The following is a 27,491-nucleotide window of genomic DNA, read 5'->3' as shown; positions in this document are numbered from 1 at the left end:
TTATTTGGATAAACGTTTACCAAGTCATATTATCTTACCAGATGAATATGACAAGGACCAAGAATCTAACCCGCTAAGAGCGAAGGCAATGACCAAGAGTCTTACCTGATAAGTGATGGCGACGACTCTTACCACGGTTAGCGCTTACCAGGTAAATTGTTACGTACAATATCGTTTTGGTGGACTAAAATCTTACCCGTAAGTAAGCGATTGTGTTGAATTTTACCGACAAGCATTTACCCAGTAAGTGCTTAGTAAACGGCCACTTAGTTTTGTATAGATAAAATTGTATGTGTAGATTAATTTGTCTATATAGATTGAGAGTTTTATTTGGATGGCTTTTTCATAAATAGGAGTATGTTTTTTTAATTTGGAATGACAAGTTTGGAAAAAACTTGGCTTTAACAATACCAAACAATCATATATAGATGACCAAATAAATTGTGTCCATTAAGCTGATTAAGCTGCTAGCTAACTCATCCTTATTACCTGCAAACTCAAATGTGAGTCAAAATTTGAACATAATGACAAGTTTTCATACATGTAATCTGAAGTTTATACAAAACCAATACCAATGTACCGAACAGAAAAAATTGGTGGCAAGTACAGTGTGCTTGTACATGGTATAAGATTGTGCATACCAATTATAATTAGTCGGTATACGGTATTGGAGAAAAATTACCAATAAATGGGTTTTAAACTCCCTGTCAAATCATCATCCCTCTCTAAGGGGGTGTTTGGGATTGCTTATAAAAACAACTTGTTGACTTATTTCGATGTGGCACCGGTAATAAACACTTTTGAGTGTTTGGATAAATATCTTATAGCGGTATCAAACCTGTAATAAGAAGTTTTTGAAGAAGTTAAACAATTATAACTTATAATAAGTTGATAAGGACTTTTGTAGAAAAGCATAAGTTGTTTAAAATAAGCAGTCCCAAACACCCCTTTAAAAACCAAGTTGTACTCCTTAAATGATTTTTTTTAGATATATCGGAAGGCTGAAAGTGATGCAGTGGCAGTTTCGTAATATAATTAAACTAATAACATATGTTTATGAACTGGTCTGACAAACTCATATGCGGAAAACCAAAAGACGAAAGTGAATGTTACCTATGGATCAAATGCAATTGACAGTTTCATGTGGTTTCTACTTTTGGCACAAAGAGTTCAAATTTTTACTTGAACCCACCCATGCGTGTGTGGGGGGGGGGGAGAGAAAGGTAAGTTCAGACATGAATAAGGTCAAAAAAAACGCATGTGATTAATGAACGATCAAACATTCGAGGTCATCGGGCTACGAATGTGTGCACGTCCCTGTGTTGATCGTTTCTTAAACACGAATATAAAATCACATTTTGTGTTCTCTTACTTTAAGTAGATCATAAAAAGGTATGTAAACTTCTTTTAGTGTTGAAAATGCATTGTTAATAAGAAGTTTTTAATAGGAAACATTCCCATCGTTATTTACTACAAGAAATAAGTTTTGTTCCCGTTGCCAACCAAGGGTCAAACGGTCTTGAATCTTGATTTTCTTGGTCATTTCCTAGTCGAATGACTATGATTTTTTTTTGGGACAACTTACGTGCACCGACTAATCCTCAAACAATTACGAATAACCTGTGGAACCATCGCAGATGAACCTCCATAACCGCGAGTTACTGTGATTGTTTCTACCACATATTGTCAAAAGGGAAAACGTATATGGCAATTTCATTTCTTTTTAAATGACAAGTGTTATTTTTAGATAAAATGATCATGAAAAGACTTTTTATCATGGGAAAAGAAGCATTGGAGCGCTTTTGCACTTCATTAAGGAAAACATATGTAGCGGATTTCGAATTTTGAAATCTACTGGAAACAGATTGTAGCAATAATGATAAGTACCTGTACTGAAATGATGTCTCTTTATTTTTTTCTTGTTGAAAAGCAGATAGGATTAGATAACAATCTTATTGTTTTCAATTTGGATGGTTTTATCATTATAAAATATTAGAGAGATTATTGTTGCAAATATGGAATTTCGGTTTTGTCCGCATTCATAATTTACACCCTATTTTAAGCATGTATGAATTGAACCTACGTTGGGGCATACGTTGGCCCATATCATCACTGTAATGGAAAATTTATGTTCCTGAAAAATGTCACTGTAATATTTCAATATGTTCCTTTATATTCCATAGAACCGAAATTATACCAGAAGTTTAAGGTCGCTTAAGTTGGTTTAACGTGCCAATTTTAAGATTTTGATGTGGGTGTTATTTTTTTTTAAATACAAGGACTAACAGGAGAGTCGGGGCCGACCCAAAAGTTTTTGATGTCCTGCAGTGAAATGTTAAAACATGCCTCAACCGGGAAAAGAACGTAAAAATATTTTAGGGTTTGTAAAACTGTTCAAATAGTGTTAGTCGATATCCAATCATTTGCACAATTTATTCCAACGAAATGGTGTAAAGATTTGTGTAAATTGCAATAATTCAATTTCAATGACGTATTATATTATCTTTTTCCATTAAATAAATTATTAAAAGTATATATTTCATATTCTTAACTTATATATATTTTTAATAATATACGTACTTTTATTAGTTTATACAAATTCGACGCATAAGTTTTGTTATAATAATTTTATAACACATTTGAATAAACAATATATTATTAATTACTTTTCTATTATGTGTTAGTCAAATTTCACCTTCGATTATGTCCTTTTTTTATTTTCTTGAATCATAATATATACATACATATATATATATACATGTATGTATGTATATATGTGTGTATGTCATTTTTTATGTTTTATTTTTTATACATATATATCATATATGAACTAATATAAGTATAAATTATAATATAATATTAATAAATATTATAATTAAAATAGCATTTGTAATCAAATAAACTAAAATTATATAGACATCAAACTTGCATAAATATTAAATACCAAATTGGTTGTATATTTCACCAACATCAGTTAGTGTAGAATTGTAATGAAATTGTATGAAAATTGATATAAAAATGGGATTTTGGTGATGATAAGATGTCTTTTACCGAACAACAAATCTACACCCAATTTATTGAATAAACATGTGCCCCGCTTTTTGGATCTATTGAGGCRAAGGCTCAAAGAAAATGGCCCCGCCTATGTTCGAAAAATCTTTTTTTGACGAAATTATACACATAACAGAAATAATAAGTTTTCAAGTATTATTTATAGGGTCTTCTTACAATAATAAGTTATACAAATATTGATTTTGCTATTAATTTTATTTCAAATAAATACTTATTGTTGTAAAAGCACGACAAAAATGAACTTAAAAAATTAATCGAAAGTGAAAAAAAGAAAATGGGGAATAGGGAGAGAAGTACTAAAAGCGAAATCTAGATAAATATAAACAAAATGATTTCTAGCTCATTGGTAAAAGCCTCCTGATTATACTAGATGACCTTGATTTAAATCTTTCTAGTAACAATTCCATTTAATATTTATTTTTTTGATTAACCTAGATATCCAACCCGCTATGTAAGCCGACTAATCCCAGGACGACTACTTGTTTTGCAGATAGCTCGGAGTCACCGCATTTGAACCTTCGTGGCCACAAGGGGATTTTTATTCCTCCTTGGATTTGAACCTGGGACCTCCTGATACTTTTGACATTTGGAGTCAAGCTCAGACCAATCAGGCACCACCCTTGTGATTAATTCCATTTAATTTTTAATAACTATACAACTAGTATTGGGCTATTTGATTCGTGGCCCACCTATAGGTTCGGCCACGAGGAGAGTTTTTACAATACGGAAGAAGCATTGGATCGTTTTTGCACTTACTTAAGGAAGAGATGCTACGAATATCAAGTTTTAAAATTTCTCAAAAACGTATTGTTGCAATAATGATAAGTACTTGTACTGAAATAATGTATTTTGTTGGTTCTTGTTGTAAAGCAGGCAGAATTTGATAACGATGTTAATGTTTTCAATTTTTAAATTGTTTCTCAAAAAAACTGTATAGTTTTGTCATTATAAAAATGAGAGATTATTAGGGCAAATATGGAATTTAGATTTTGTCCAAATTCATAGTTTACGTTCATTTTCAAGCTGGCTCGTACCATCACTTCATGAATCTGTTATAGTAGAAAAATATTATATTTCTGAAAAGGGTGTGACGTTATGTGACCCAATATTTTATAGAACTAAAATTATGATAGTAATTTAAGGTGGCTAAGGAGTCGTTTAACAAACGCTTACCCGGGTAAGTGTTTAACGGAAAAATCTAACACTATCACTTACTTGTCGGGTAAGATTTTAATCCACCAAAACGGTATAGAATGCAACACTTCACCCGGTAAGTGCTAAACTATGGTAAGAGTCATCGCCATCACTTATCGGGTAAGACTCTAGGTCATTGTCGTCACTCTTAGAGTGTAAGATTCTTAATCCTTGGCATATTCATTCGTTAAGGTAATGTGACTTGTTAAGCACATACTCAGGTAAACGGCCCATAAGTTGGTTTAAAACGTAAGTTCAAGATTCTGATGTGAAGTGCTGTTTTTAAACAGGAGGATTAGGAAAAGACTTTTTACAACGGGAAAGAAGTATTGGAACGATTTCGCGTTTAATTAGGAAAGAGATGTAGGGAATTTCAGGTTTTCGAATTCTCGAAAACATATTGTTGTGGTAATGATAAGTACATCTACTTAAATAATGTCTCTTCATTCGTTATTGTTGTAAATCAGATAGAATTAGATAACAGTCTCACTGTTTTCAATTTTTTAAAATGTTTCTCATTAACATTGAATTCATGTTTTTAGCCATTAGGGCACACGTTGGCCCTGTCACCACTTTATGGTTTCGTAGCAGTGGAAAGAAAATTATGTTTCGAAAGTCGTCACCTTAATGTTTCGTTGTGTGTCTCTGTATTTCATAAAACTAAAATTATGATAGAAGTTTTGAGGTGGCTAAGTTAGTAGGCATGGACGGACCCAGGCTTGTGGTATAGGTGGCACGTGCCACCGTATTATTTGTGAACAGTGCAACCGTATTAATTTGTTGTGTGCCACCATATGTATTTTGAAACTACAATGAAAACAAGTTTTATTTGGTAGAGTTGGTTTGCAAGGCTTTAATTCTACCCCACACCCAAGTTTGAATCTTGTTAGTGTCATTTTCTTAGCCAAATGGTGTCATATTTTGAAAAAAAATCCGTATATTTGTTTCTTATAGTCAAACTGTGCCACCGTTTGAAAAAAATTCCGTATATTTGTTTCTTATAGTCAAACTGTGGCACCGTTTGAAAAAATTTCTCAATATTTTTTTCTTATGGTCAAATGGTATCACCGTTTGAAAGAAAAATTGGGTCTGTCCCTGTTAGTAGGGTGCTAATTTCATACTCAACTTTGAGAAAACGCTTGAGTTCGAATTCAGCTAATTTCATACTCAACTTTTCTCAACACTTGAGAAAGCGCTTGGTTTGGGGAAGTGCGGACTAAAAATTAGGGGCGTTCAAAAACACTGTCGGACCGGTCAAACCAAGTCAAACGAGAACACCTCCATTTTACAAGAACGCGAGAACATCCTTATCACATGTGATAATATGCGTGAGTGACTCTGTGATGTGCGGACGACGTTTTTTATGACTTAGGTCGTGCCAAAGGTTGTCCGCGTCTATGATTTAGCATCACATGTGATGGTCTTGATGAATTATAGTATCATATCAACAACAATCTTATCACATGTGATAATACTTGTGATGGGGCTTAGTGGTGTAAAGACGACTTAGCCTGCAAACAAGATCGCATCGAAAATCTTTCACGTCTCTGATTTAGTATCACATATCTATCATATGTGGTAGAATAATAGTGTCACATGTGATTGTCTATAGTAAAATGATGTTCTTGTAAAATAAATATGTTCTCGTTTGAACTCTTCCTCCATATATATATATATATATATATATATATATATATATATATATATATATATTCATACATTTTCATTTTAAAGAAAGATATTTTTTTTTTTAGCTTAAAGCCATTAATAGGCCTAAATCGTCTAAACATGTTAGACCATATCGTCTTTTTATAATCTGATTTGACCCGTTTATTCACTTACTTCCAATCCATACATTTTGTAAAACAAACAAACCACGGTTGCAGTTTGATTTATAGTTTCAGGAGTTACCAAACCCCACAACAAATACTCCTACTAAAATGAGTTTACCAAATATTTAAATAAATATTAAAAGCTTTAATCTTTAAACTATTTTTTTAATAAAAAAAACCATTAAACTTTCTCATTTTAAATAATCAATTACTTAAATTATTTTTTTATTAAATATTTTAATAATATAATTAATATTTAAATTTTTATTTCATATATATATATATATCAAACAAGAACATAACTTATACATGATGCAATAAAAGTAGTACAATCACTTCAGGTATTATTCCATCCACATGAGTCACTTCATTATTCACCCTCAAACGAAGGTCGATAAACGAGTCAACTCAAACTCACTGACTCACCATCCTTATCGATCGATGTCTTGACCGCATCCAACACAAACTGTGTTTTCCGACTATAACTCGGCCACTTTTTCTCACCCACCGAACCATCTTTCTTGATGCTATTAACCAACCTCGAGAACTCGCTAACCATACGAGCTTCCTGTGGAAGACCCGTCATGACCGTATGCTGACTCGGCAAAGGCACCCACCCGGTCACGAACTCAGTGAACCCCGACTCAGTCGCTGTCATGAACGAACCTTGTTTCTCTTCGAAAGGGATAACATAGTCGTTTAAATGCAAAGTACCTTTCGTCCCCGTAACGGTTACATTCATCGTCAAGTTTGAGAAAAACGAGCAATGAAAGGTCGCGACTTTACCGTCTTCCCAGTGTAACGATGCACCACATGACATAATAACTCCAGCTTTGTTGAATAAGGTGCCCGGGAGAGCCTTCACGAATTTGGGCAGTTGGAAGTCGTTTGCCCAAAGGATCGATCGAACACAGTACCATCCGGCATCTCCGAGTGCGCCAAGAGCATCGAGATCGGGTTTGACACGGATGTCGTTCTCGAGGAAGTCGGAATCAGCAGCAAAGGTAAAGATAGCATTCACCTACAAAAAAATCCATAGCTTCCCACTTCACATGTGTTTATATTAGCAAATACAAGAAGAAAGAATTTTAGAGAATCCTATGATTTCTTTGAAATCTCTCAAACATAAGATTTTGAAATCGGGATTTCACTGGATTTTGTAGTATTTGTATATAATAATGTTTATCCGGGTAAGCGCTTATCGGTAAAATTTAACTCTAACATTTAGTTACGGGTAAGATTTTAGTCCACCAAAATGACATCGTATTCAACAATTTACCTGGTAAACGCTTACCGTGATAAGAGTCATCGCTCTCACTTACCGGGTAAGACTCTTGGTCCTTGTCTCGCTCTTACCGGGTAAGATTCTTAGTCCTTGCCATATTCATCCGTTAAGGTAATGTGATCTAACCTCATAAAGTGTATTTGACCTAAAGTCTTTGTTTCTCATACTTACTATATTTGATCTAACCTCATAAAGTGTTTGGGTTTGTTGTTCACCTCTTAATAGTTCCATTAAGAAACATAATCTAAATCGTTAAGAGGTGGATCTTGTTTGGCAAAAAAAAATCTGCCTATTAACGGTTTAAAAAACCCTGTGAATGATTTTGTATTATGGGCCTCCTTAAATCATTCAATGCCTTGATTTCATTCTAAATAATTACCAAACAATTGTATTTATTTTGCAGTATATAATTAAAGCTTCCTAATCATTCTGATCACTTAATCGTTTTGCTTTAAATCATTCGGCAACTGAAACAGTCTCTTTGTTTCTATCGTTCAAAGTCTATATCATGTTTGTAGCAAGCAAATGCCCAATTCATTTACCCAAAACCAAAACAACACCAAATTTGAGTGAAAATCTCTTCCAAATTATTCAAATACGAGTTGAAATTTGAAATCTACGATGGCAATTTAACACGTTTACCGATCGTAGTTCGCCGAATTTCTCAGGATCGGAGATAAATTTCTTCATCTCCGCCGTCCTTGGATTATGCATCCACATAGTCGAATCCATCAACTGGACACCATTGGATTCGCAAGCTTCGATAATTTTATCGAACTCACCGACGTTTAACGCCACCGGTTTCTCGAGCAGGATGTGCTTCTTCTTCTCGGCGGCAAGTGTAGCCCATTTGAGATGAAGGCTAGTTGGTAACGGAATGTAGACGGCATCTACGTTAGGGTCGTCCAATACGGCGTCGTAGCTGCCATAGATTTTGGCAGATTCAGGGAAGCCATTGGAGGCAGCGAATTTGGTAGCTTTTTCGAGCGATCGACTACCGACGGCGTAAAGCGCGGCGTTTGGTGCGAGTGAAATTGCTCTGGAGACCTTACGGGCGATTTCAGCGCAGCCTAAAATCCCAAATCGGATTGGGGTTTCCGCCATTTTCGTGTGAGCTTAGAGGGTTGAATTGGGAGATGTGAGGTATGAATAAAATTATGCAATGGAATGGGACATGGGATGGGTGGCTGTTGATATATGGGAGCAGATTCCATGATGAGTCATCAATCACGGATGCTTTTGTAGTGAAAAATAATTGCATGAAAGGCCCTTCAACTTTTGAAATATTTTAAATTTGTCACTTAATTAGTACTATGCTAGTAACTAGCTTTAAATGTATAAGATCATCTCATTTAAGGGCCGTTTACCAAATGCTTACTTGAGTAAGCTTATCAAGTCGCATTACTTCACTGAATGAATATGATAAAGATCAAGAATCTTACCCGATAAGAGCGAAGGCAAGGACCAAAAGTCTTATCCGATAAGTGATAGCGACAACTCTTACCACGATTAGCGCTTATTAGATAAGTTGTTACATACGATGTCGTTTTGGTAAACTAAAATTTTACTAGGTAAGTAAGCGATGACGTTGAACTTTACCATTAAGTGCTTATCGGGTAAGTGTTTGATTGTCACATAATTTCTAGCCCAATCTCTTGTAGAGAATAACAATTACTTCTCTTTAGGTACTCATCTCAGTGTGGATCTTATTTTTTTAGCAGATTTATTGATAACTGCATTTTTTAGAGTCCAGACTTGTGTAACCAGTGGGTTATATAAAAGTTAACTTGTAACCAGGTGAACAGTTAACTTATCTATACTTCTTACGTATATTATATTTAGTTAATTTTCTTAATTTACATATATATGTTCATAGTTATTGAACATATATACGGATGAGTTATATAAAGATGTGAATAGATTGAAAATATGTTTATATGAAAAACATACATGATAGTTAATTGCCTAATGTACTATTAATAGAAATTCAACAATCATATTAAATCCAATATATAAAAGGATATCGGGTTCATCGGGTTGGGTTGAGTTCAAATAATAGTAACTCAATATCAACCTAATACTTACGGTTTGAAAATTTTACAACTCGATTAAACATCGAGTTGCTTCGAATTAAATTATTTCGTGTTGGGTTGGGTTGATCGAGTTGATCAGATTTTTGAGCACCCCTACTTTATGGATGATTGGACGGCATGCAGATTTAACGACTTGGTTTGTCAGATTTTAAGCTTGACTCCATTGCCGCCCATATCTGACATCTTGACAAAACTTCAATACAAATATTATAATTAATTAATAGATGTACAAATCAATAAAAATACGAAACATATTTGATTCTTTAATTTTTCTATTCGATAAATTAACACACAAATTTTTAAACGAAATCATTTGAATTTACTTTATATAAGATTAGAAGGGTACTCGTGCAATGCAATGAGATATATCTCGATTTTAATGTTTCATTTTGTCTTTTTGGTCTTTGTCGATGATATAATACGAATTTATATGGTTTTGAACAAGTAATAGTGTTTTTTTTTTTTTGATAAAATGTAAATTTGAAGATATCATAAAAATTAAAAAAATATATAAAAGTTCTTATTTTTTTATGTAATTTATTTAATTCAATTTTTTATTATTATTTAATTTGGGTTTGATGACGAAGTATTTTTTTAATAATATAATTTTTATGAAGATAATAACTAAGTATTCTGTTAGAACGCAATAATTATCTTAATTATATTTTAGATTTTATATTTAAAATAATAATTTTATCATGTATTTGATTATAATTATTTACAGTTTGTTACACAAATTTAAACATAGAGCTTAATAAGTTGTATTTACGTACAATTTACTTGTAAACTTGAATTTTAAATAATATGCATCAATAAGCAGTACTTCATGTATAAAAGATGGTTTTTATGAGTTTTTGTCAAATGCTTTATAATATAGTATAGATTATATACGCGGAAGTGATCTCCAATTCACCACGTTCATAAGATATGTTCATATTTGGCATGTTTTCGAAGGTTAAATATCAAAATTTAGGGGTTGTTTATCAAACGTTTATCCGGAGTAAGTGCTTGCTAAGTCACATAACCTTTTTTTTTTTTTTTTTGTAAGGGTGTCCGGGCCAAAGCCCAACTAATCCCCGGCAAATTTGGAGGCTAAACATGGCCCCACTTAAATGTCGCCAACACTCCCCTCCCAGGGCTCGAACTCGGGTTCATGACTATGCCATGCCCAAGCCTTTACCACTAGGCTGGAAGGTCTTTGACTAAGTCACATAACCTTCCCGGATGAATATGGCATGAATCAATAATCTTACACAATAAAAACGAAGACAAAGACCAAAAGTCTTACCCGGCAAAGTGATAACGACTACTACTTACTCGAGTCAACATTTACCGGATAAATTATTGCATACACTACCATTTTGATGGACTAAAATCTTACTCAGTATGTAAGCAAATGTTATTGTTGAATTTTACCGATAAACATGTATAAACATCCCTATAATTTGATGTTACAGATTTTTTATGATAACTAAACTTTGTTTTGGATTCTAATTAGATCACCGTTGTTTACTTTATGAAAACACATTCAAATAGACTTGCATTTGAAATATAAATGAATTCTGGAATTTGTAATATGAATCTCTTTCATATACTTGAATTTTATGAAACGATTCAATTAGTGAGTATGTGTTTTAGTTGATAAATCTATGTTTCCGTCGAGTAAATATTGAATTTCTATTATTTGAATCTTGAAATACAGTCCTTAGAAAATCCTGAGATACAAAGATTGATCGCGTAAAAAGTAAGAGAATAAATTGATCGCGTAAAAAGTAAGAGAATAAACCACATGGGTGGTGTCTGATTGGTTTGAGCTTAGCTCCAAAGATTAAAAGTAACAGGAGGTCTCAAGTTCAAATTCAAGGAGAAATAAAAATCCCCTTGTGGCCACGGAGGTTCAAATGCAGTAACTCCGGACTATCTGCAAAACAGATGGTCGTCCTGGAATTAGTCGGCTCGCATAGCGGGTTGGATATCCAAGTTAATAGAAAAAAAAGTAAGAGAATATGTGTAAAAAGAGAAACTATTTAATTATAAATCTATTTTGCTTCTAAACTTCTTCCTTGGAGATTTTTTTATTGAGATTTTAATTTCTTATAAGTTATAAATTTTAAAATTATGTTGTCGATTTTTTAACCATGAATATCCATATCAGCTTATATTGTACATCTGCTGATGTCACAATCCAAGTGGTTCAAGAACTTGTCATTTATTGCACAGTTCCAATAACCCGATTATTTAGGACCGGCCCAACCATTTAACTGGTCGTTGTTCGAGTTATATGGACTGACATGGTTCCGATCAATCTTGGGGCAAATTTTGCTTTTTCAAAATAGGTTGGTACGTGGGCATGTGGGATTGGACAAGCAGTGGCGGATCCAGAAATTTTATAGACTGGGGTCCCGTGGAAAATATCTACTGGGGGAGCGAGGGTAAGTTCTGTAAAAAAAATTTAATCTAGTTTAAAAAAATTAACTTTTTGAATAGGGTCCCTTCCTTCCCCTCTTTATACGTTATCTCCGCCCCTATGGACAAGACTCATGTTTAGGTTGGCATTAAACCGGGACAAGACTGTGATAGAACAAAAATGAGAAAGATGAAACAAAATTGGTAAATTACTAAACTAACCATTTCAAATTAAACCTTAAAACCTTACATAATTATTTTCACATGCCTTCAACCTATCCCACTCTCATCTGTCCAAACCGATCATATCCAGAATCCGATCAAATCCGGTCTAATCAACATACTAAACGCACCCTTGTTTTCAATATTGCTTTTGTACATTAAAAAAAAGGTCTAGAACTCGAAACCAAACCAAATCGGGCTTTAACCAAAGCCAAATCAATTCTCAACCAAACCTAATATTCCTTAAAATTCTTAACTAAATCGGGTCCAAAGACCTGAACCAGGCATGAAGGCTAGGTCTTTGTCAGCCTAGTTTTGGTCTGGTTCAGTCCTCTGGGGCCTTTTTTTGCATCTCTTGTTTTATATATACATTTCTACACCTACCTATCGAAACACCTTTTTTGCATTTTCAATGCATTATTTGATCTGATTTTGACATAAATAGATGTGCATATAACACCCTTCAGAAAAAGTAGTTGATGAATAACAATAATTCATGAAATACTTAACAATCCAATGACACCAATATGTCATTCACCCTACAAAAATACATAAATTTAGACACCAAAGATTTGCAATTTGTTAGAAAAACATGGATATAAAAAACTATATTTCGAAATCTATTTTTCCTTTAAAACTAATTTGTAATTGGATCTTCATCCCCTCAGGATTCTGAACTATATTTCTACATCCTCCATATGCCAAAAAAATTTGCAGATTCTCTATGACTAACTCGATTGTCGAAGCATCTGCTGAAGCTGAATCACTTGCTGCTGTTGTTCAGGTGGCAGCGAACTTAACTGCTCTGGAGTCAGATTCAGCACTTGTTGCAACAAAGCCGATTCAATACCAACCGGAAGCTGCACCCATTTAAACGACAATAAATGTAAGTATTTGCTTTCCAATTATACCCTTAGAGCCAGTTCTATTCATAACCCCTCCTATATGAATGGTAAGTGAGTGGAGACATATGACATGTGAGTGGTGTGAGGACTGAGAGTATGAAATATGAGAGGGGTATGAATGGCAACCCCCTGCCCTTAACTATGAGATTAGTCCTCTATTATTAAGGGTAAAATTGTCATTTGTTTGATTAAAAAGTGTAATAATGACGCATTTCTAAAACTTATGGGCATTGATTTTATAATGGAGGGACTACTTTCTTGGTAATCATACTAATAGAACAACGGAGTTGGTCATTATGGTATCAAAATATCTACTTCTAATATGTTTACATAATCTATAAAGGTAAAGTTTTATATGTTAAGATGAATGGTTTAATGCATCCATTTAAGCATTGAAATGGTTAATCTATAAATGTGTGTATATGTATTATGTATAGAGGAAGGTTCAAATGAGAAGACACAAATTCATTGAGAACCCGGGTTACCAACAATTCATGATGAATAACACTGAAAAATGGACATTATTTATATGATGTTGTGGTAGATATTAATGACAAGAATTATTCATAATGAAGATATATGATACTAAAGATTAAAAAAAATACATGGTATCTATGATAAAAATGCATTAAATCATAAATAGCGAAAATGTGTGATATTCATGATGAATAATATTCTAGGTTATATAATGTAATTCATCATGAATAGTTAGTTCCCCGGTTCTCAATGAATTTGAGGTTCCCAATGGAATCCATCCCTATGTGTGTGTGTGTGTGTATACATATACACTCACACATGTGTACAAGTATGTTTGTATGTCCTCCTAAAACTAACCACTTAATGAAAGTAATTACCTCACCATTCATACATCAAATATATTAAATAATCCCTTACCTGAACTTAATGTGGTACCTACTTCTTAATTTTCAATTTAAAAGATAACTTTAACATTCTTCCTAACAAGGCATAAGAATTACCAGATATGCTACTTGCATAACATAACCAATGCTAAGCAAGCAGATATGTTCTAGACAGATATGTTCTAAAATTTATTTATGGTTCAACTGGCAACATTCTAATGAGGTCTTTATTGGGGTTTTACAGTATTGATTATTATCTTGTGCTATTTGTTAGAAACTCTAGGTATGTTCACATAGAGCACTTTGGTTTTCGATCAGCCCCTTCTTTCTCGAGTCTAATTGCGCTCAAGGGTTATGGACATCAAACAAATGTTAGCAAATAGCCAGATTTCTTGAAAATAAACACCGGCCAAATGGCAATGGCAATTGTGTGAAAAACAGGAGGTGTATTCAGAGATTATGAAGGTTCTTTTTTATGATCATAAATGATTTATGAGAAAACTTGTCCTCAAAGCCAGAGTCTCAGTAAATAAGTTAAGTACCATGTCAATTATATAGAGAAAAATCAGAGAGCTTTAGTACTTGATCAGTCTCATAAACGCTCAATGATTTGCGTTTGGTTCATCTAATCAAGACAAAAAGGGGTGTGCTTTCCTAATCGTATGATAATAAATATATTTGGAATAGAGCTATTGGTAGATTAGAGCCCCTGTGCTCATATTAATACGGGAAAGTGGTTTTGACAATGAAGTCACCTACAGACCATCATCCACTTGCTACAGGATACTCAATAACTTCAAAGCTATAAACTTTTTAGCGCTAGGATATCCATGTATTTCCTTTTTTGTAATTCTCTTTATGGGGCTGTATTTTGCTTCAAGTGGTTTAGCATATGCCCGGCCTTTACATGGGCCATTCTTTTTCTTTCACCAATATATCAAAACAAATAGCAGTTACTTTTTTACCAAATACGCTTATGAATGACATAAATGTAAAACAGAAATGGATAAATACCTCATGGTTCTGCTTTTGGGAGTCCATAGTCCCTGCTTTTAAAATCTGGTTTCCAGATAATGGAACAGCTTGAGACGACCCCATAACAGAAGCAGAAACATTTAAATCTGCAGGTGAGAAAGTGGAACCCCTCCCATCCTCCATCTTCAACAATTTTGGAGGATGACTGATTTGATCTTTGTCATTCAACCTTGAAGCCATGTTTGGATGATGTTCAACTTTATGCCCCCAAGCAGGATTATGCAATAAATGTGGAGGCTTGTCATGATCCTTGTTTCCATTATTTAATGTAGCAGACCCAATTGAGGAGCTAGGCTGCTAAGACAACCAATACATTCAAAAGTTCAACTTTAAGTATAATGAAAAGTATTAGAATGCAACTTTTTCAGCAACATATTAAGATCATCTGCTTTGCTTCAAGAAGCAATAGAGAATCCCATTTGTTATCAATTTAGCATTTTGCTGGTAATGTTCTTATCGAACCATAAACTATACTTTTACACTTTAAATGGGCATCCTAAGTAAGTGAGAAATAAATAATAATGACAAAAACAATAAGAAACAGCTATTCTACAAGATATATGATCCAACAAGTATATATTGCATTTTGGAAGTGTATATTGGCACCTTAAACACGTTGTCTTGTAATAGCGGATGAGTTGGAATAGAAGACTGCACAGGCGCAACTACATGGGTATTATGTCCTAGATTCGCAGAAGCATTCTGTCCATGGTACTGCAGCAAAGATGGTTGCATAGACGAGGAGGTTGCCATCTGATTTTCAGCTCGATTAGACAGACTGACTGGTTGTTGCAGATGTAACGGTTGAAGATTTCCGCCAGTTGGTAGTCCTGATAATGTTGAATGTTGTAAAACCTGATGCTGCGCTGGCTGTGGAGTCTGAAACCGAGGCTGCAGAGAAAGTGATGGTGCAGCATACTGGCTGGGAATCAATGAAACTGGATGGCCAGAAGAGGGTTGACTTTGAGATTGAGGCGTGAATCCAAGTTGCATTTTGTTCTGAGCAAGAGGCGGCAGCCCAGGAAGAGCTTGTGCTGAAGATTGTTGACCCAGTGAACTACCTTGAAGCGAAGGATGTGCATGTGGACCAGGAATCTGCCGGGTATTTGGCATCTGTAACTACATGATAGAGAGAGAAAGAAAGACAGAGATCTAAGGTCTCACCAACTCACGCTCAGGATAATAAACAAGAATACTAGTAGTACAACAAAAAAAATTCAAGTAAAGTAAATGCATACCATGTGGGGAGGAACCGATTTTAGCATTATATGAGCCTGCAATCAAAACATTAGCAACCTGTAAGATGTGTGTGATTTTACCACAAACATTAGATGATTCAACAAAACAAGAAAACACCAAATGTTTCTGCCGTTAGAAAGAAAACAGATTATAAGAATTCAATCTAATAGAAGCCATGACTGCATTATGGAATGCATTAATCGACTCAAGAGAAATTCTGTTGAAAAGAATGGCAGCATGACTATTGCCCAATTTTGCAGGTTAGCACAAAGACAAAGCTTCTGGCACCAGTATTGGTGGAGAGAAAACGTTGCAATACACCCCCAACTCTTTCCATGTACACGTATACTAAGGGGAAGACATTTACATCAATTTTTTTCATGAGAAAAATTGCATCCTTAATAACTTTAAATGTTCAATTCATATGGCAAACATATAGGCAAAGGCTGAGAGACATCCATCTAATCACATATACCAGCGAAGACGAGATGAACCGAGAGTGTCACATTTGTATGAACAAATTTCCCAAAGATTCCACAAGACCTTTCGGATATGCACCAGTAAAGGGGAAAAACAAACCGGCTTCACACCTTACCCAACTATAATTCCATTTTACAGGTTCATCATTATTACAAAGGCCGGCTGTAGTTCTCTAGAAGTGTTAATAGGGGTAGAATTGATCAAATGAACCAGGGGGAGAAAGAACTACTTTTACAAGAGGGGGAGGATCAGTAAGCACTAATATAACTGGAGAGCAATATCATAGCTCCTGCTTTTCTATTTCCAAACATTGAGAACGCTTGTACAAGTAAAATGTGGGTGTGTTTGATTATAAGAGGTTACAGTGAGAAGCAAGTAGTCCCCAAAAATATTTCATAAAAACCATGTTTTTAAAACAACATATAACAATACAAATGGAACTCCATATAACAAAAAGGAACTAAGAAGAATCATATTCTTTGCAACCATCGACTTATATTTATTATATATGAGCAGCAATACAACTTTATTGCCAAATATCAAGAAGCAGGGTAAAAGTACAACCTGCAAAACCGCTTTTGACAACTGTGGGTGCGCAAGTAACAGCTGGCGTGCTTGTTCCTTGTTTTGAGTAGCTATCGTCTGTTATCAAGATAAGATCAATGCCATTATTTCAAGTTACTGAGAAAGGCTGTTCATCAAATCCAGATGCTTACCTTCAGTTCAGTCAAAACCTCAGCCAGCTGGCCTTTGGGCATTTTAGCCAGATGAAGAGTCAAAGGATCATTTCCCAGTACTGGTTGACTCTGGACACCATTTTGACTTGTGTTGGTATTAGTCTGAGCACCTCCAAGAGCTCCAGCCATCACAATTGCAGCAGCCATAGCGACTTGGATACCAACAGCCTGGTGAAGACTAGGATCTCCATACACTGCAGGACCCCCGATTTGCTTTTGAGGAGCTAAGTTACAAACATCAACATTCAAAGGATATTAGAATATCTTAAATTTAAAGAAATAATTAGGGAAACTAAATAGGGTGAATTGAGCCTTACCAATATTTGGAGCTAGTCCAGGTCCACCACGACCCTAAGAGGGACAAAAGAAAAGAAAATTAGTAAAACTAATGAAGAAGTCTAGCTTTATGGACACCTGTGCATGGTTCCATATATTAACCAGTGAGAAACTGGGGTACAAATAACCTCCGTTTAAAACAACGTGCTATGGTGTAATCTTATTTGTTTAATTAAGTAATTCCCTTGAAGGTTTAGATGTGAAACAATCTTAGGACATGTAACGTGAGAAGGAATAGGTAACTTAAATACCATGTATTATCTCAAGTTGTCAACATATGGAGTTATATAGAAGCCAGAAATCCCTAAAAATAACAAAGAACTCATTCACATTATAAAATATCAGGGATTTTACTAAAAAGACGATAGACCAAACTTTTATATATGATGATGACGGGATAAGGTCTCAGGCTCTCAGCATTAAACTATTTTAATCCATACCCAATAGCATGAACTATAATACTGCATAAGTCACAACCCCTTCCCTAAAACAATGGAATTGTGGAACACAAGAATGCTACAGTCGTTAGCTCTTATTCTTTGTTTTTTTAATGATTTGCAAACAACTAACATATTAGAGGAATACATTCAGAATTTGTAAAGAGAGGTAGACTACAATCCATATGTGTAACAGTATAATCTACTGCAAGATTCTGTTGCAGTAGAGGAACCAGGAAGTCCATGCTGAAGACAGCATCTCTAATCACAAGGCAGAATATTCATACTTTAGGTCCAACCTTCTAAATCGAAGTCTTGGAAACTATTATAAGAGTAGCCTGACAGTATAATGATAGTAATTACCAAAATATTCACCCTTTTTTTATCTTAATACAAATAAACAATAAAAGCAAATTAAACAACCATGTTACAGAACATCCTCCAGGAAAATAATTACGCTGTCAATGATTATAGTTTTATATAAATTTCAATAAACATATGCTTAGCAGCACATCCAAATCATTTACCTGTTCTCGGCTTTTGTCGGCATTTTTGTCATTTTCAGCAAAATCAACTCTTAACTGTCTGCCATTGATATCATAACCATGGAGATTACGTCGAGCACTTAGAGCTGTTTCTTCATCCTTGTACTCACAAAACCCATAACCTTTGGGCTTACCAGTTTCTCTATCGATAACTAATCTGGAATTGACAAAATGACGAAAGTTATTTGTTTCTGCCAAACTTACCCGAAAACTACTCTTGACATTTATCTAAACAAATCCTAGAATAGAAGTTAGATGGCTCGATATCTAATAAGGTGAATAAATGAAGCTTATTATTAAACAAAGCAAGGAGTGAGTTGTGTGAACTGGACCAACTGGTGCAATACTGGAGATGAAGCAGCTAAACTGTTTATTAACTTAAAGAACTCAAGCAAGTAAGCTTCTTTGTCATACGATGTACATAAAGAGAGCAAACATGGAGTCTCTTGATATAACATGACTATAGACCCAATCTCCTCTTGGTGAAAGTGATGCCTCCCCCAAGGGAACATGAAAGGGAAGATATAAAACATAAATTATTACCACTTTCTTCGATCTAAACTTGATTCTTTTTCATCCATACTGTTTCATAACCTTTTCTTACCATATCATGGAATTCCCATAACACCTGTTAATACATAAACATGTACTGGCTTACCAAGAACCCATATTCACCAAACTTAGCATATTACTCAAAATTTGGTACTGGGCTACACTTGAAATCAGGTTTTGGTTACTAGTAGTGGTAGATCTAGTAGACAAAGAACATGTGATAAGAGTAAAAGCACTTTACTGATCTACCAAGGAAGCAAGCAATCTAATTGCCTCAATTAACTTTGTTGTGCAAAGATAACATGTGATACTTTTAGTGCATGTTTCTTATCTTAAGAGGCTTAGACCATCTCCAACCCTAGCAGCAAAAAAGAACACCAAATTGGTGGGAACATCAACACCAAAAAAAAAATTGATTCAATCCAACCAAACTACATATATGCAGTTTGTCTCCCAACAATGGCATTTTTACAGTGACTGTGCAGTGTGGTTGGAACACTCCAGCAGGTAAACTGCAGTTTTTACCATCCGACTGGAGTTACACTTAGACATGAAATTTTCAGATTTAAGCTGACGCAATAAAAAAACCTGATAAGAGTAAAAGCACTTTGTGGAATAGATAAAACTAACAAACCTGAACGATACTACAGGGCCAACCTCCTCACAAATTTGTACAAGCTGTTCTTCAGTTGCATCGTATGGTATGTTTCCAACTGCAAATAAGTGTTCAATTGATCATAAACCTCCAATAACTATAGAAGATGAAAATAAGTTGAATTTTTCCAAGACTGTATTAGGGTTTCAAATTTTCCACATACTCTTCCTAGAAATTTGGTTAAATCTCACAAACCCTGGTTAACAGAACTAAAAATTGTAGTAAAAAAGAACGAATTGAAACTGAAAACGAACCAAAAACGCAGCGATGTTGAGAATTGGCCATCAAAATCAACAAACGAAGTTGAAGAAAGGGTTCAGCTCCATCTTCTCCCTCGGCATCCTAAATACATCAATTTCTTCACTGACACATTCATTGAACCATAAAAAGATTTCCTCTTCGTACCTTCAATCAAACCACAACTAAAACCCAGAGAACTTCACTCACCTTCCGCCAACTGATGGATTCCCCCAGATATCAAGAAATAAAAAAAGGAAAACCCACAAACTGGTAAAAATTAAGGGGTTTTCGTTTCCGATTCTATAATTGGGCGCATAAAGATATCATCAAAATTGCTACTAGATTGAACCCTAAAATTCATAAAAAATGTAGCAGAAAATTGGATTTAGAAAAGGGAATGTAAACAATGGTGATATAATTCCCAATTACAGCAACAATCCCAATAATTACAGGGTGAAAACAAAGAAAGAAGGTGAGTATCGAATTCTATTATTCAGGAGAGGATCCGTTGGAAGTCAAATTAGGGGAAATCTTTGGGCAATGAGGATCTGACGATCTATTTGATTAGGGAACAACATTTTTCCTAAAAAAATAATTATTTTCGTATTTTTAAATTATTAGTATTTGCATATTATACCTAAAATTCAAGCTCGTTAACGGGCTCGAACTTGAGGTCGGTTAAATTGTTCATCGGCTCGAGTTCAATATTTTTTATATTTTAATTGTATGATTTATGAATGTATGAATATGTCTAGCTCGAAAAAAGTATATACTCGAAGGGTTCGACTTGGCTTGAAAAATATAATCGAGCTTTCGAATGAGTCGAGTTGAACATTGGTGTTATGGGGTTTCGCTCGTTAGGATAAATGAGCTTTATTTTGTGTTTGAGATCAACTCGATCTCGAGAATCGTTAAGTTCAAGCTCGAGAAGTTCATTAAAAGCTTGAATCGCTAACTTAGCATTTAGCATGTGACATGGGACAGAATAAGAATTCATTATTTCATGTTTGGTGCGACATGTGATAAGAACTGTGGCTGGGTGGAATAGTACGAGACAAAAAGGTTTTTTTTCTTAGAAACTAAAATATTATTAATTTATCATCGTTTGATAGATAAACTAAAATATTAATAATATGGTTACCGTACCAAAAATAAGAAATTTCTCTCTTTATACTAATCAAGCTTGAAGAAAGAAATTAAGGAAAAGCCAGGCATAATCAAGGTGAGTACTTATGAGATTTATGAGGTACATAAATGCTACATAAAAGTATTTTATAAATTACAAGATATTTTGACACGTTTGCTTTACATGAAAATGTTATATGAGATGTGCATGATGACATGTTCTGATACAAGTATGTGTTTTCAACCAAGGCATGAAAATGTTCACATGTTATGTATAACCATAAATATCCAACGTACGAGATATTACAAGAAGGGACCACTTGCATACAATCCTTATGGGGCAGCCTTTTATGAACCCGGGGGCTAACAAACCTCAAGACAAGTATGACATACTTACATGTTTCAAGTGAGATTTCAAAAGAATGTTTATGAAATGATAAAAAGGTTATTTTGTGCATGATCAAGAGTTTTAGTGAATTACTATTCACAAAATATTAAGCATTATGAAAATTATTTATTCATGAAACTGTAACTACTCACTAAGCTTATTAGCTTATATATCTCATGTATGTATCTCAGGAAAGAAGTAAAAAAGATTTGCATGAAGTAATATTTTACTAATTAATAGCAAATTATAATGTATTATAAGCTATTGAGTCATGTTTCCGCTAATATTTCATCTTTGATGTAATTATAAGCTATGTTACAAATAAAGTTAACTTTCAAATTCATATTCAAGACTTAGTAGTTTTAATTTTAAAGTAACGGCATCCGATTTATTGTTTTAGAAATTTTGGGGCGTTAAATGTTGTTATTGCAACTACTGCTTACTATCTTTGTTGTCTGCTTGCTTGCACTGCTGCATACACTTTTGAACTAATTCTCTATCCCTCTCGTCTCTCCAAATTCATTTGCAAGTCGGGGGGGTCTACATAGAAACATTTGTATCCCTTTGGGTAGAGGAAAGACGTGTGTACATTCTACCATATTCAGATCCTACTTTCGGGTGGGATATATTGGTTATGTATGGTTTGGTTTCTTTTGCACCATGTGGGTATGTCATTTGTACTTTATTTTTTGTGTCCGTCAATTTTTTTTTTCTGAATGGGATCCATAATGTCATCATTATTACTGATACCATCTATGACATAATCAACATGTTTGAAATGTTAAATACAAATGGAAAGGTGGACTGTGATTCGTACATTTGTTTTTGGTTTTTGCAGCTGCACCCGATATGGACTGTGATGATGTTAATTTCTTGGTATGTATTGGCTTTTATTAGTTATAATTCTTTTCTTTTTACAATCATCATTCAGATTTAATGGATTTCTTCATTTTTTTTATACAGAGTCTTAACCTGGGTGGTGGAGGAGGAGAAGACTTCGATGTAGACGATGCACAGGAATTCAATGAAGGCAAGCATCCATTTTTTTTATTCTTTTAATCCTGTAATAAGATAAGCCCATGCATCATATAGTTGCATTTATGTGCTTCATGTTGTAATCAAAACCAAACCAGATGAACCCAGAGAATCCTACGTTAAGTGAGGTCTTGGAGAGTAGGATGTACACGCACCTTATCTTTATCCTGAGGAGTAGAGAGTTCGTTTCCGTGAAGACCTCAGCTTGTGTGCCATTATAATATGTTGGCTAGCCCTTTGTTCATTAGCAGGGGAACCTTAGCATTTTGGATCATTTACATGTTCAAATTTGATTTGATGGAACGCTATTTCTTTACACCATCTTTTTGTTAGGTTTCAGTAATACAGAAATGGTCTCTCAATTTTAATGTTTATTTACTCTTACTTTGAAAGCTATAAAATATTTACGTTTTACGTGTATTATATTATTAAAACACAATAATATATTTTAACAAAAAACATGTAGTTAACATGATTATATTTTAGTACATGAACTCAAAAATTTAATTAATAAACCAACAAACAAGTTGGAATGTATAATAACCACCGAGACAAGTAGATATGTAAAATGATGAAACATTTTACTGGTTGAGATTTGTGAGGTTTTGATGGCAAGTGAAAGGAAATGTGAAGAAGCAAGCTACTGATTAAGTTAAAAAAAAAGTGTTTTATCCTCAACTTTAACTTGTCTTTCTAACTTTGTTAGCTTCAAGAATAAAGAAACGAATAAAAACCGTAACCAATGAAAAAACAATTTTTAAGTACGAAAAAAAATAGTTATATACAACATCAGACGACAAGGACGAAAATCGTAGTTTACTCCATTTAATCAAATATCAAAATGCCATTACAGTTGTGTAGATTTTTTTTTTACCATTCTTCCTCAATCTCTCTCTAGGATTATAACTCTCAAAACTTTTTTTTGAAATATATAATATTTATATACGGTAAATAGAGCAAATAAACTCACACACCCTCCTCACTTTTGGTAAAGTTTGAATTCCTGACCTCTTTATTGACCAAAAAACTCGCATATCGCTAGGCCAAAGACTCTTTGGTTAGAACTCTCAAACTTACAATTCAATATATATTTTGTGATTTCTATCTTAATAAAAACAAATCAGAGTTTATTTTGGTATATATATACATATATATATATATATATATGTTCATCAATATTCTAAATTACTTGACGAACCGTTCAAATATTAAGACCAAATCAGAAAATTTCGTATCGTGTTATAAAAATTTATTTGAAACATGTAATGATAAATTCCGTAAAGAAAAAAACGTCCACTGTAAAAATGGTGAGTCGAGCACAGATGTACCAACACTTTATAACAATATACTTAACCAATAACATTATGTTTTTCAATGGTAGTCTAATTTTTGCGAGTTATATGACCGTTAAACACCTTGATATATTGGTACGACGAGAAAGAAAGCGAATCCTAATCTCCGATTCCCGCTGTCGTTGCCGGGATTTACTAAATGTCCAAGAGTTAGCCATGTAGCTTCTGAATTCACTTCTTTCTTTCAGTGGGCATATGGTGCTTTAGCGACGAAAAACATGACTCACACTCGAGGTTTGCTTTGTCTCAAGGATAACTTGGATGGCTACGACTGAAATACAACATACACACAATCACTTGAGGTTGAACCTCCTATGTCAATGACGATATAGTCGACAAATAGGAGAACCAGTATTCCATAACTCCACCAACGGAGGGCGAACACTTAGAAGAAATGGCACTTTGACGATATTAAACCACAAGATGATGACAAGTTTCAGTAGTTCTATTTTTAAACTATAACCCACAAAGGTTGAGTTGGGTTGGGACTTTTTCAAACCGTTGTAATTGGATTGGATTGTTTAAATGTCCGGTCTCTAGTCTAGTCTAGTCTAGATTAGATATCAAAGGCAGTAAGGATAATTCGAAGTCGGTTATTTTGGATAGATTATTAATTAGTTGTTTGTGGCCAAAATAGTTATAGTTACACTAGCACATAATAGTAGATAATAAGCTGAAATAGAAAGAGAGAAGCACCAAAATCTGCAGGAATTAAGGAAGTCTCCTGGAGGGAAGATCGGTAGGAGGACGCAATGTCCAGATCATCTCCTTCGTTTTCCCAAAGTATACCTGCAAATGCAACCAATTAACAACAAAACACCTTTATAATCTCAAAATCAATGTATTAAGGGAGAATAGCACCTACCTGATCAAGTGAATATCGCAACTTTCCTTCCAGTTCTTCTATCATCTTTCCCATGTTGCATAGATGGCCATCTGCAACTGATAGTTCCGCTTTCATCTATCCATCACAAAACCCCATCTCATTCTCGGGTGGGTGCATCATATACAAGTTAAGTTTATAACAAAGACTTTCACATGCAGATATCGTCAACTATAACAATACATCATCAGATTGTACTTTGTTTCAAGTTAAAATCTTTCCTACTTATGGATCTTTCGCTTTTCTTGATAAGTTAATCAGATGATTTTTGCAAACACAATTCATGTAAGCCAAAACTTTCAACTTGCAACCCAGACCAGCTAATAAAATAATTACCTGTCTCCGAATAGATCCCGACAAATTAAATGTGCCAGATGTCTCATGATCTGTAGTCATTGACAGCATTACAGTACTTGTTAGACAGTAGTCGGCCATTCCTTCCACGTCTGGCCCCACCTGAATATGAGACAATTCCAGTGTCATGGAAGAATGCATGGAAAATTCAGTTAGTTTAAGCTTTACCCAGAAGATCTTGACAGATGAAAACTACCTGGATAACATGTATAGCATCCCAACCTCCCTCGTTCAAGTAACCTCTTCTCCCATGTGCATACTTGGATCCATCTTCACAGTTAAAATATTTGCAACTTAATTTCAGTTACAAACGCACTGAAAGGATAGTCAATTATGGCAGGTGAGCACTAACCTTTTTTAATCAAGAAGCAAGCCACAAAGCCTTCACTGTCATCGTCCTCCCACAAGTAGACTGATGAAGCACCACCTTCATAATACCTAACACAATACAAGATTAATCAAGATGCATATTCCTTACTAAGCCATATGTATTGACAGAAAGAGTAGGTATACAGATTGTTTTTCTCATTGCAGGTCCAAACAATTTGCTCCATGAACAAGCAAAATCTTAGAACAGCCAGATTCGGATAAAAGAAAATTCTTTAAAATAAACTGGAATAACTTACGTGGGCAAATGATACATGACGAATCATAACATCAACAAAGATACAATAATTTGAAATACGAGGTAAGTAAAGGACCTCACTGGTCACGATATACTGTGAAGACGTCATTTGCTTCAATTTCAAGTGTCCTCAATTCAAGAGATGGATAATTCCCGCCTTCTAACGGAGGGTGGTATTTATTTGACCAAGGGGATCTACAATCAAATCACAATATCAGAGAACTGAAAGTCACCAACATGACAATATCAAGGAGGAAGAGAAATTTCTAGAAGCAGATCATGCATAAAATGATAATTCTTCTCAATGGGCCTAACAGATCAGATTACTAAATTGGAAAAAAGTCATGATCCTTATGAAGTTCAAGGTATGTTATTCAGGGGTCTTCACATTAATAACCTATCTACCCCATGGGAGTAGATACCCCCAGTCCTACTCCGAGCGTGATATAACGAGTACATTTTGTTTTGGTTACTTGTCAAGGCAAGTGATGTGATATGATGATATTTGTTATTACCTATAAGAGTCAGCATCTCTATTGTAGTCACACAAGAGGAATTCTCTCCCATTGTCCACATCACATAAGACCTGTCAAAATCTTATTAAATTTTGCAGACACAAAATTGACAAGAAGATAAGAAATCAAACACACAGCAGCATCACTATTTATACATATGACTCATTAGCTTGAAAATGATTAGCCTCCTCAACAGGCAAACAAAAAGGTGAACCAAGTACTGGAACTTCAGTGACGACAACAGAAAGAGATGGATGGAAAATACCTCATCAGATTAACTTGAAAACTTAATTCTAAATGCATATGGCATATTCGTGAAATTGCCTCATCAATCACATGCTACTTTTATCCATCAGTTAATCAACTTTCCTATGTTTGAATAAGTTCATGCATCGTAAATCTCATAACAATACTTCTGTTTGATGCGTGATTGCATTTGCATCTTATATCTTTCATTTAGAGCGCACAATCAAAACGTGCAACAAATCCGATATGCATGAAACTTAAATGCAACATTTGACACAAATACAGCTCTGTCGAACGATACATTCATGAATTTTTAACATGAAGAGAAGAGATACACACATTGCTGAATTTTAACATTAAGAAAATAGATTCACACACATTGATGCATGCAGTGGCATTCGTGAGAGGAATTCAAAGGTGAAAAATGCAGATAAAAGTAAATTAGGGTTTAGAAAACCTGAAGAGGCTGATCGACTTGAGAGAGGAGATCGGAGGAGTAGGTGGGCAAGAGGCTGATGAGGGCGGAGAGAGCTGTCTCTGTGTGTTTTGGAGGGATTCTTCTCATCAATCCCATTGCTGCCTCCATTTCGATGCATAGAGAGAAACAGAGAGGGAAGGAAGCTTAACAAAAATGGAAGAAACGGGTCGGGTTGTGGTATGGTTCAGGGTAAACGAATCGGATATGATTTTTCTTTGAGTAAATTACATTTTTGGTCCCTGTAGTTCTTAGAATTTATGGTTTTAGTCCATGTAGTTTTTTTAATTACAAATTTGCCATTTTTATGGTTTATATTTTCCCTTGGATTTGGTCCTAATGGCAGTTAAATTCCAAACAAGCATAGA

At 34.4% G+C, this 27,491-nt stretch overlaps 3 protein-coding genes across 8 annotated transcripts; all 3 read right to left on the bottom strand.

The window, feature by feature from the left end:
* Nucleotides 1-6,384: 6,384 nt before the first annotated feature.
* Nucleotides 6,385-8,543, bottom strand: LOC112511178 (uncharacterized oxidoreductase At4g09670-like). The gene is made up of 2 exons (XM_025116671.1): nucleotides 8,026-8,543; nucleotides 6,385-7,119 (listed from the first exon to the last, which is right to left on the bottom strand). The coding sequence occupies exons 1-2, from the start codon at nucleotides 8,485-8,487 to the stop codon at nucleotides 6,502-6,504; spliced, it is 1,080 nt and encodes a 359-aa protein (XP_024972439.1). The 5' UTR covers nucleotides 8,488-8,543; the 3' UTR covers nucleotides 6,385-6,501.
* A 4,002-nt stretch (nucleotides 8,544-12,545) lies between these two features.
* On the bottom strand, nucleotides 12,546-20,724 carry LOC112511524 (cleavage stimulating factor 64). Of its 5 annotated transcripts, none has more exons than XM_025117172.1 (11): nucleotides 20,291-20,710; nucleotides 20,140-20,227; nucleotides 19,865-19,943; nucleotides 18,661-18,835; nucleotides 17,678-17,711; nucleotides 17,340-17,584; nucleotides 17,188-17,265; nucleotides 16,143-16,178; nucleotides 15,511-16,023; nucleotides 14,884-15,201; nucleotides 12,546-12,964 (listed from the first exon to the last, which is right to left on the bottom strand). In XM_025117172.1, exons 2-11 carry the CDS (start codon nucleotides 20,168-20,170, stop codon nucleotides 12,833-12,835), a joined length of 1,641 nt encoding a protein of 546 aa, XP_024972940.1. In that variant the 5' UTR covers nucleotides 20,171-20,227; nucleotides 20,291-20,710; the 3' UTR covers nucleotides 12,546-12,832. The 5 variants fall into 5 exon arrangements, with proteins under 5 accessions (XP_024972940.1, XP_024972943.1, XP_024972941.1 ...); XM_025117175.1 differs by having other exon boundaries at nucleotides 20,333-20,698; XM_025117173.1 differs by having other exon boundaries at nucleotides 20,140-20,475; nucleotides 20,576-20,698.
* A 3,214-nt stretch (nucleotides 20,725-23,938) lies between these two features.
* On the bottom strand, nucleotides 23,939-27,236 carry LOC112511397 (probable F-actin-capping protein subunit beta). 2 transcript variants are annotated; one of them, XM_025116998.1, is made up of 9 exons: nucleotides 27,106-27,236; nucleotides 26,403-26,473; nucleotides 25,969-26,082; nucleotides 25,615-25,700; nucleotides 25,459-25,532; nucleotides 25,245-25,364; nucleotides 24,891-24,986; nucleotides 24,722-24,814; nucleotides 23,939-24,296 (listed from the first exon to the last, which is right to left on the bottom strand). In XM_025116998.1, the coding sequence occupies exons 1-8, from the start codon at nucleotides 27,232-27,234 to the stop codon at nucleotides 24,737-24,739; spliced, it is 768 nt and encodes a 255-aa protein (XP_024972766.1). In that variant the 5' UTR covers nucleotides 27,235-27,236; the 3' UTR covers nucleotides 23,939-24,296; nucleotides 24,722-24,736. The 2 variants fall into 2 exon arrangements, with proteins under 2 accessions (XP_024972766.1, XP_024972765.1); XM_025116997.1 differs by lacking the exon at nucleotides 23,939-24,296 and having other exon boundaries at nucleotides 24,590-24,814.
* Nucleotides 27,237-27,491: the final 255 nt, after the last annotated feature.

This window comes from Cynara cardunculus (assembly GCF_001531365.2).
Source record: "Cynara cardunculus var. scolymus isolate 2C chromosome LG 4, CcrdV1, whole genome shotgun sequence".
Lineage (NCBI taxonomy): Eukaryota > Viridiplantae > Streptophyta > Magnoliopsida > Asterales > Asteraceae > Cynara > Cynara cardunculus.
The sequence above is the reverse complement of the archived record's forward strand: the minus strand, read 5'-3'. Positions and strand labels throughout refer to the sequence as shown.

Bases quoted from the DNA above. Each gene is read 5' to 3' on its own strand.
- LOC112511178 (XM_025116671.1), bottom strand. From the start codon at position 8,487: ATGGCGGAAACCCCAATCCGATTTGGGATTTTAGGCTGCGCTGAAATC. The intron at 7,120-8,025 runs GTAAACGTGTTA...ATTTTTTTGTAG, and splicing joins AATTCGGCGAACTACGATCG to GTGAATGCTATCTTTACCTT.
- LOC112511397 (XM_025116998.1), bottom strand. From the start codon at position 27,234: ATGGAGGCAGCAATGGGATTGATGAGAAGAATCCCTCCAAAACACACA. The intron at 25,533-25,614 runs GTTAGTGCTCAC...TTAACTGTGAAG, and splicing joins TTGCTTCTTGATTAAAAAAG to ATGGATCCAAGTATGCACAT. The intron at 25,365-25,458 runs GTAGTTTTCATC...TCTCATATTCAG, and splicing joins ATGCTATACATGTTATCCAG to GTGGGGCCAGACGTGGAAGG.
- LOC112511524 (XM_025117172.1), bottom strand. From the start codon at position 20,170: ATGGCCAATTCTCAACATCGCTGCGTTTTTG. The intron at 17,712-18,660 runs GTAAATGATTTG...TGTCCCTCTTAG, and splicing joins CCGACAAAAGCCGAGAACAG to GGTCGTGGTGGACCTGGACT. The intron at 16,024-16,142 runs GTATGCATTTAC...TCTATCATGTAG, and splicing joins AATCGGTTCCTCCCCACATG to TTACAGATGCCAAATACCCG.